The sequence below is a fragment of the Alosa pseudoharengus genome, unplaced genomic scaffold (genome assembly GCF_046254945.1).
Source record: "Alosa pseudoharengus isolate Yale_2024_CS ecotype anadromous, Long Island Sound unplaced genomic scaffold, YU_APseudo_1.1 YU_APseudo_1.1_scf_19, whole genome shotgun sequence".
Classification (NCBI taxonomy): Eukaryota; Metazoa; Chordata; class Actinopteri; order Clupeiformes; family Clupeidae; genus Alosa; species Alosa pseudoharengus.
Window position 1 is genome coordinate 17,192,316 of NW_027468657.1, and position 10,118 is coordinate 17,202,433.

Sequence of the window (10,118 nt, forward strand, 5' to 3'; positions counted from 1 at the left end):
AGTCCATCTGCCCGCGCACACAAACACACACGCGTGCCCACGCGCGCGCACACACACATACACACACACACACACACAGTGTTTCATCTTCATCCAACTCTCCTCTTGGTGTGTCCTTAGGCGAAGACACAACACAATGCCTTCACACTCACACATACAATAAAGTACATAGACTAGTACTCCTGCTAGACCAACATAATATAGTTCTACACAGAAACATAAAGACATGCATTCTAAAATGAATAGAATACCATAATCCATTCCACTGATGCAAACTTTTTGTCCCAGTTGTTCACAAATCAGAATGTAATTTGAATTGCTTTCAAATATGTTAAAAAAACCTCATCTCATCTTTTTGCATCATAATGTTTTTAATATGAGCGAAATATAACTGTACATTTTTAGCATTCAAACCATGGGGATCATCGATAAATAAGCCTCATTACAAAATATTGATGTCAATCACAAACAAAACAAACAAACAAACAAAATCATACTTTTACATTAGAATTTATACACAGTTCATATGTACATTTTACATTTAGTTTCTGCCCTTTTTATACATTAATTGGCAAGGAAACAAACAAATAAAATGAAACTGTACTTTCATAAAAATAACTCCTTGCTGTCAAAGCAGGGGGAGGCTACAGTTTTTAATTTTTTTTTTTACCAAAGACCTCCTGAGAAAATGCTGGATTGACTTTAGTGCATTCTTTATTTTCAGTTTTTAAGGCTATTACATTTAAATCCTTTTTGACAGACTCCACAGAATACCACTAACATGAGCACTCTACGAAAGAAAACTATTGATTTGAGTTGATCTGACTTGATTTGTCTCCTACAGAAAACTCCTGTAAGTATATGTCTATATTTTTTAAAGAACAGTATTCTTGTGAAGTCTCTGGTCATTGTGGCGGTCTGCTTATCGGGACGATGCAGATGTTTCAGTACTGAAACCACCTGAAGAGGATGGTCAACAGTGGCTCAAACTTCAGTCAGACACCAGGGGGAGGGGGGGGGGGGGGACACAAATCACATGAGACATATGGGGCTCAGCACTGCCCCCTGGTGGGGGAACACAAAAGGACAAGCGTCTCCCTCTGGGGACAGGAACTCTGGGGCTTTCCAGAACAGTCTTTTCCTCTCGGGATCAAAGCCCCATCCACTCACAACATTGTTGTCATGGATAAAGAAAAACAACACAACAACAACAACAACGATTAGTGAGAGAGAGAGAGAGAGAGAGAGACGTTAACTGCTCAGGACGTTAGAAAGCTGTGAGTAGGGTGAAGGAGTGAGGGGACTAGTATAATCTCTAACCAAATAAAGGTGAAATGCCTCAGCATATGGGCGCTGTGGGGTAAAGGACATTCTGAGGTTCTTGCATTAGTGGTACAGATCAGATGGCGGACTCTGTATTAGAACCGGCCCGCATCCGGCCTGGTTCTGCTTCTATAGTCGGCCGCTATCGGGGGAATACCTGACCTGCAGGTAGAGTCATCAATAATGTACCTCTCTATATACAGGTTCAGCCCTGCTCTCAGAAACCACCCAAATGGTTCATATTTTCCTCTTTCCTTGGTGTAATTATGAAGAGGGCATCTATTCATTTTCGTGTGAAAGCCCTTGGCTTACCTGTAGTTCATTTACTGTATGTGATTACAAGTCAAGGGATCAAAGTCATTTATCAAAAGTTACTCCCAAAACACTGCAGGGAAGTCAAATGTAAGGTAGGCTGCTAACACAGTCTAAGAAATCCTTCTGGGATTCCCTGTGATTATCAGTCCGTAATCCCTTTGATTAATCTGTGGGAGTAAACTAGATCATCTCTCTGCCTGTGTGAAGATGAGAACATCTTCACAAGTAATAAGTGGCTGTTTAAAGTGCTCCCAGGCATGAAACCATTTCGGCTGAAATGTGCTGATTAAAATTAGATTGAGTTAGACTGAGTCGGAATCAGCGGCAGCTATCCTCGTACAACGTAATGTATTTTCTCAGATTTGCAATCAGCGGTGCAAAGTCAGGTAGGTACAGTAAGTGGCATTAAAGTCTACATAGGGAACATAGGTGCATGGGGCACAGGAACGTGAGGCTATACGCAACATGAAGAGACACGGGCATCACGAGGATGACGTGACCATAATGTGATTACTTATTGGCATGTAGTGCAACACTGACGACAGAACGGAAAAGAACAGAAGAGCTGACTTTGAACACACTGTGAAACGTACGTCATCTGCAGTGCACAAGCTTTTGAACTATTCAGCATTATCACATCAATTGAAATGACTGTAGGAGCATCAAACGCTGGATGTGTGTGTGTGTGTGTGTGTGTGTGTGTGAGTCTGTGTGTGTGTGAAGGGGAGCGGGGAGGTTCTGGGGGAAAGCGGAGCATCTCTTGGGCGCGCTGTCCAAGCCGCTGAGTCAGGGAACGCCTGCTCAGTCCCACATCACACACTGCATCTTAAACACAGCACTGAAGTCTGAAGCACTGAAGTCCGCTCTGTTGCCCTGTTTGTTGCGTTTGTTTGTTTTGCTTTTTGCGGGTTTATTAGTTCCTTGACGACACGGGTGAGCGGGTGCAGAGTCAGCCAGCAAGCTGTGTCCCAGATAGGAGTTCTGAGGCAGATGTGGCTGAGACCAGGGCTGCATCAGGGCCGGATGTGGGCTGAAGATAACCATACCCGGCTTTAAGCAAAGACATTTTCTGTGGCTGAAATGATCAGGCTGTTATGCATAATTATCTAGTTTTCGAATCTTAAACAGCCTGGCCCACGACTGAGTATTTGGCACAGAGCCTGAGAACTCAAGCTCTGACCACAGAGCAGGAGAACAAACCAGCCAGCCTCTATCAGCTCTAAACACACACACACACACACACACACACACATAGACACAGTGGGGCGTGAGTGTGTGTGTTTCTGGTTGTGCGTAGGCTTCCAGGACGTGGCAGATGAGATGGGAGAGACGTCGGGGCACGACTGCAAAGGACAACATCCCTGGAGGTACCTCCCACTCTCCCTCACTTTACCCCCTCAGAGGGGATACCCATGGGGTAATAGAGAAGTGAAGTACAGGGGGTCCGTCCTGCTGTGGCTGGTGGCGGGGCAGTGTGGGGGCAGTTGTAGGGCACAGGGGGACATCAGCAAAAGTAGATCTCCCCATCAGTGGTGGGCTCTGTCAAGGGGAGCAGCTGGGAGTCTGAGGAGGACAAGACCACAGGAATGTTAGCTTCAACGCTGCGTTAGCATCATCATAATACAGTAACTCAGGGACTTAGCCTAAAGATCTAAAATCACTGTAACCTATGGCCTCTCAGTTGCCTTAAGTAGATTAGAGTGAGTGTCATGGAGCAGACGTGTTTATCCAAAGTGTCAGGGACTTGCAACGTCGGGGTCATCAATCGAACCTGGGTTGAGGGTTTCTTTGGCAGTGACTTGACTGCTTCTCGATTATTTTTATTAAAAAATAAAATGTTTCAATGTCTCAATGCCAGTTAATCAACAGAATCCACACTATTAGTACTTCGACATTTAGTCCAGGTATGTGAATCAATAATGTGCTGTGAATCATGAATAATTTCATCACTGAAGGTTAGTGATCATGTACAGATTTTGATATAACAGTTTTGATTAATGGCCAAGTCATAAATCTGGCACGTTGATTAATAATTCCGAATCATGAATTAGTCAGAAACGTGGCACACTGTAATCTAAACCAATTTTTGTCCCCAAATATAGTCAGATGACCTATTCTCTTTGTGTAGTGCTGAAATTAAATTTCACTTTGAAAAGGTTAATCTGCTAATTATCTGAGTCATAAAAGGCCGTTAGATAACAGGAAGTCATTCAGGCTGATTATCTCAGAAGAAAAAAGATGCCTACATCACCAGAATATAAGGCCATTCGTATAAGGCTACATATAACTACATATTATGGAGATAAATTGTGGCACTGATAAAACCCAGCTTAAGAGACAAGGGTCAATGTAAAACCGACATGCACACAGGCAAGTAATGAATAATGTAAAAATGAAACACACACACACACAAACACTCTCTCTCTCACACACACACACACACACACACACACACACACACACACACACACACACACACAAACACACACAAACATTCTCTCTCTCTCTCACACACACACACACACAAACACACACACACATTCTCTCTCTCTCTCTCACACACACACACACACACACACACACACACACACCACACACATTCTCTCTCTCTCACACACACACACACACACACACACACACACACCTGGCGCCAGTGGGTGCTTGCTCTTCTTCTTCTTCTTGTCCTTCTTGTCCTTGCTCTTGGTGAGCTGGAGCAGGCGGTTGGGGATCTGGTTGTGGCCTTCGCCGCTCTGCCCCCCGCGACCCCCCGAGTTCATGCTGAAGGGGTTCAGCGTGCGGCCCTTGGGCTTGGCCTCCGCGCGGGACAGGGAGTTCTTCCTGGGGAGGTCGGAGTCTCCGCCCTCGGGGAGGTCCAGAGAGCTGCCCCCCCCACTCTGGAACTGCAGGGAGTCCTCGGACGTGCTGGAGGGTGTCCGCTGCATGCGCTTCTACAGGGGGGGGGGGGGGCACGAGGGATACAATGGTCAGACACATAGACACCGGTAGAGATACAGTGGTAAAGCACACACACACACACACACACACACACACACACACACACACACACATCACCCAGGAGGCAACACTGGTTCAAATGGACTTCACTTCTCCCTATTCAAATCCATTTCACTTTCAAATTCATTCTATTACTGTCTATGGAGGCTCAGTTCAGGTCAGTTCCACTCCACTAGGTCCTCTTGAGGCCTACTTCTGTCAGATCCACTTTTCACTTCCTTTGTCTCAGTTGGGCTCTATTCACCTGATCTCAACTTTGTTATCTGCTTTCTGTTAGTACAGCATTTCTGAGAAAGCAGCTGTTGTTCAGAGAGAGAGAGAGAGAGAGAGAGAGAGAGAGAGAGAGAGATAGAGATAGAGAGAGAGAGAGAAGCTACATGTAACGGCGTCATGGCGGAAGCCTTCAGTCCTCACATTGTTGAGTTTTAATGATTAGCAGGTGAGTCCTCTCCTCCTCTGTCCTCCAGTCAAATACACACTTCCTGAATCACACACAGCTGATAAACACGCATGCACACGTGCGTGCACACACACACGCACATGCACACGTGCACACACACACACACACACTGATAGATGGATCATTTGATTTGTGAGCTTCTAAAAGTTAAATGAGTCAGAAGAACGGACTTGTTATCTGCTGTCGTCTGCTGTTGGGACTGTGTGTGTGTGTGTGTGTCTTGTTATCTGGCCTGTCGTCGCAAATTTAAGATCAGAATAATGAATGTGTCAGTCTTGACTTTAGGACACCTATTTTTCTTTTATTGACTAAGACTCATCTTTTACTTATTTATTTATTTTTTCTCTCAACCTACTCATGCAGCGCATGCATACTGCACAGACCTGTCACTCAAAATCAGCCATTCACTGAGCTACCTGCAAGCAAGCTTGTGCATGAGAACTGACGTTAAAACAACAGAGCTCTGATCTCATCCTAGGAGTTGTCATTTTCCTAAAAGTTGGTCTCAGCAGCTTTGTGAATAGGTGTTAATCTAAACCTCACACTAAACCTCCTTTAGTGTGATTTAGGATTTAGTACTCTTAGTGGGAATACTGAAGTGGAAGAAGAGAAGTGAGAAGAGGAGAGGAGAGGAGGAGAGGAGAAAAGAGAAGAGGAGAGGTGAGGAGAGGAGAGAAGAGAGGAGAGGAGAGAAGAGAGGAGAGGAAGGGAGGATAGAGGAGAGGAGAGGTGAGAAGAGGAGAGAAGAGAGGAGAGGAAGGGAGGATAGAGGAGAGGAGAGAGGAGAGGAGAGAAGAGAGGAGAGGGGAGAGGAGAAAAGAGAAGAGGAGAGAAGAGAGGAGAGGAAGGGAGGATAGAGGAGAGGAGAGGTGAGAAGAGGAGAGAAGAGAGGAGAGGAAGGGAGGATAGAGGAGAGGAGAGAGGAGAGGAGAGAAGAGAGGAGAGGAAGGGAGGATAGAGGAGAGGAGAGAGGAGAGGTGAGGGGAGAGGAGAAAAGAGAAGAGGAGAGAAGAGAGGAGAGGAAGGGAGGATAGAGGAGAGGAGAGGTGAGAAGAGGAGAGAAGAGAGGAGAGGAAGGGAGGATAGAGGAGAGGAGAGGTGAGAAGAGGAGAGAAGAGAGGAGAGGAAGGGAGGATAGAGGAGAGGAGAGAGGAGAGGAGAGAAGAGAGGAGAGGAAGGGAGGATAGAGGAGAGGAGAGAGGAGAGGTGAGGGGAGAGGAGAAAAGAGAAGAGGAGAGAAGAGAGGAGAGGAAGGGAGGATAGAGGAGAGGAGAGGTGAGAAGAGGAGAGAAGAGAGGAGAGGAAGGGAGGATAGAGGAGAGGAGAGAGGAGAGGAGAGAAGAGAGGAGAGGAAGGGAGGATAGAGGAGAGGAGAGGTGAGGGGAGGAGAGGAGAGAAGAGAGGAAGGGAGGATAGAGGAGAGGAGAGAAGAGGAGAGGTGAGAAGAGGAGAGAAGAGAGGAGAGGAAGGGAGGATAGAGGAGAGGAGAGAGGAGAGGTGAGGGGAGAGGAGAGGAGAGAAGAGGAGAGAAGAGAGGAGAGGAAGGGAGGATAGAGGAGAGGAGAGAGGAGAGGAGAGAAGAGAGGAGAGGAGGAGAGGAGAAAAGAGAAGAGGAGAGGTGAGAAGAGGAGAGAAGAGAGGAGAGGAAGGGAGGATAGAGGAGAGGTGAGGGGAGAGGAGAGGAGAGAAGAGGAGAGAAGAGAGGAGAGGAAGGGAGGATAGAGGAGAGGAGAGGTGAGGGGAGGAGAGGAGAGAAGAGAGGTGAGGAAGGGAGGATAGAGGAGAGGAGAGGTGAGGGGAGGAGAGGAGAGAAGAGAGGTGAGGAAGGGAGAGGATAGAGGAGAGGAGAGAAGAGGAGAGGTGAGAAGAGGAGAGAAGAGAGGAGAGGAAGGGAGGATAGAGGAGAGGAGAGGTGAGGGGAGGAGAGGAGAGAAGAGAGGTGAGGAAGGGAGAGGATAGAGGAGAGGAGAGAAGAGGAGAGGTGAGAAGAGGAGAGAAGAGAGGAGAGGAAGGGAGGATACAGGAGAGGAGAGGTGAGGGGAGGAGAGGAGAGACGAGGTGAGAAGAGGAGAGGAGGGGAGAGGAAAGGAGGGGAGAGGAGAGAGTAATAAAGAAGAGAAGAAAAGAGAAGAGAGGAGAGAATAAGGGGCAAAGATGAAAGGAAAAGGAGGAAAGGGAGGAAGCAGAGAGGAAGCAGAGAGGAGAGGATGTGGTAGATGATGTGAGGAGAGAGGTCAGCAGAGGAGGGGATAAGGGAGGAGAACATACAGTAGAACAGAGGGAACAAGATGAGAGGAGAGGAGAATATATTATAAGAAGAAGAGGAGAACATAGAAAAGAGAGAAAAGAAAGTGAAGGAGAAGAAGAGTGGAGAAGAGGTGCAGGAAATGCAAATCAGCTGTGGCCACCTGCATGACTAATTCAGTGGGCGGAGAGAGAGAGAGAGAGGGGAGAACAGCTACCACTGCTGACACCTGAGTATTCATCACACACACACACACACACACACACACACACACACACACACTCTCTCTCTCTCTCTCACACACACACACACACACACACAAACACACACTCTCTCTCTCTCTCTCACACACACACACACACACAAACACACACACACACTCTCTCTCTCTCTCACACACACACACACACACACAAACACACACACACACTCTCTCTCTCTCACACACGCACACACACACACACACACACTCCTTGATTGGCATGTGTCTGCAGTGGAGCTGACTGATGTGTAAGTGTCAAGGCAGCCTGAGTGTCAGAAAGTCATCGTGTTTTCCCTATAGATGCAATCCATATGGACTCCCTGTGATTTCCTACAGCCAATTACTCCTGTCACTCACTCTGGAGAAGTTTGAGAAAACGCGATTTGCAGCTATGGAATATGAAGAGCTTGCTCAACACTGAATCACAATGAGCCGGATCAGACCTTTTAACAACCACTGCATCCATATGAATCTAGTCAGAGCAGATTTGAACTGTTTTACAACATTTTGAGGAAAGCTATTTTTACAAACAATAAGTCATCAGTGAGTATGTGTGTTTGTTTGTCTGTCTATGTGTGTGTGTGTGTGTGTGTGAGTGTGTGTGTGTGTGTGTGTGTGTGTGTGTGTACCGTAAAACTTCAAATAATCGCCGAGTCCCTAAGAGACGCCTGTCTCTTTTAAACGCCTGGCGTGGCTACAGGTTTGGGTTAAAGGCCGGTCTCCAGTAGAGGCCTGGTCTGTTTTTTAGTTTCGGGTTGTATTTAATCTTCTAAATATTCTTCCCGTCAGATCGTCTGTTTAAAGATTCGCAATGACATGAAAGTGTTACAGAAAGGAGGTTACAAGCAGTGTGAATTAGATGTTGCACGTCGTCGCAAAGCATTCACATGTCTGGTCACAGTTGCAAGGTTTTAGAATGTTGCATGAAGTTGCTGCTCATCTCGTTGCGAATATTGGGTGTGATTTGGGCTTAAGTATGGCGCAGACTGCGCACGTTATGATTAGATGGCATTAAAAGACTGCGGTGGGGAAAAGCTAGAGTTCAAAATTGTATAACTTTTTTTTCTAATATGAACTATGCCTATATGTCCGACTTCGTCATCGTTCAATTCATCCCTTGTGTTTAAAATATGCGGATAGGCCGATGGTAAGCTTGTTTTTATGCTGGCAACAAAACCAGAACGGTTCGCGTACGTTATTCTTTATTCTAAATGCCATGGCGATAAAGAGAAAGAAGTCAGAAAAGGAATTTACCTTAGACTAGGCTATATCAGAGCCCGTCTACGGACATTCTCTGGTTATATAACCTACTGAAATAGGTTAATGATGTAAAGTCAAGTGCGCTTCTGTGGGACTGCTGTGTGCGCAAAGTTTTTATTGATGAGTCGGAGTGGCAAGTGCTGCGCATAGTTGCAGTGGAATGTGGCTGCCCAGGGCATTATAAAACTTCACTCTTAGACCTACTCATACACGGCGGTGAAATGGCGTATTTAGCTGTCTAAATTCGAATCATATGCTGGGGGAGAAATCGTCGGACATCCATGATTATTTTGTTATTCAGCACCCCTGGTCAAAAATATGTTCCTGCGAGCCTGGAAGTAGGCTATGATTTGAATGTAGACTGTTGTCAAATTTGGCAAATACAAAACGGGAGAAACAATATGGTTCATGCTCTCTCATGCTGTTTCATTCATGCCGAAAAGGAGGGAGAATGAAACATTAAGCACGTTCCACTTTTTCATAAATAATTCCTGAACAGTTTTGGTCAGGGCTGATAATGCAACTGTATTTGACAAAGGACCGATATAGGCTATTTGCTAGTGACAAAATATGAGCTTTCAGTGTGATACGATCTCTCTTTGTAGATTACGTTTAATTAAAACGTGTTTCATCTGTTCTGGCTATCCCGCTATATTTGGATCTTACTGTATCACAATGAACAAAATCTCAACACTAAATGAATGATGATCCGTAATAATTAATTCGATAATATTTTTCATCTTTGCAGAGGAAAAGTTTTGTGTAGCCTAAAGGGAATTAAAGGCCTGTCTCATATAGACGCCTGTCTCTAATACTAGCCTGTGCAGTTTGGCGATTTGGGAAAATAAAAGCCCGGGCTATTATTTGGAGTTTTACGGTATGTGTGTGTGAGTATGTGTGTGTGTGTGTGTGTGTGTGTGTGTGTGTTTGTTCGAGTATGTGTGTGTGTGTATGTGTGTGTGTGTGTGTGTGTGTGTGTGTGTGTGTGTGTGTGTGTGTGAGTGTGTGAGTATGTGTGAGTATGTGTGTGTGTGTGTGTGTGTGTGTGTGAGTATGTGTGTGTGTATGTGTGTGTATGTGTATGTGAGTATGTGTGTGTGTGTGTGTGTGTGTGTGTGTGTGTTTGTTCGAGTATGTGTGTGTGTGTATGTGTGTGTGTGTGTGTGTGTGTGTGTGTGTGTGTGAGTGTGTGAGTATGTGTGTGTGTGTGTGTGTGTGTGTGTGTGTGTGTGAGTATG

The 10,118-nt window shown here is 45.7% G+C and overlaps 1 protein-coding gene across 4 annotated transcripts in view; it reads right to left on the reverse strand.

The window, feature by feature from the left end:
* Positions 1-862: 862 nt before the first annotated feature.
* Positions 863-10,118, reverse strand: part of LOC143132400 (A-kinase anchor protein 13) — an 88,167-nt gene continuing 78,911 nt past the window's right edge. For all 4 annotated transcript variants that reach the window (XM_076291895.1, XM_076291894.1, XM_076291893.1 and 1 more), the window contains 2 exons: positions 4,283-4,586; positions 863-3,201 (listed from right to left, as the gene is read on the reverse strand). In XM_076291895.1, coding sequence (XP_076148010.1) covers positions 3,143-3,201; positions 4,283-4,586 — 363 coding nt within the window. In that variant the 3' untranslated portion in view covers positions 863-3,142. The remainder of the gene's footprint in view (positions 3,202-4,282; positions 4,587-10,118) is intronic.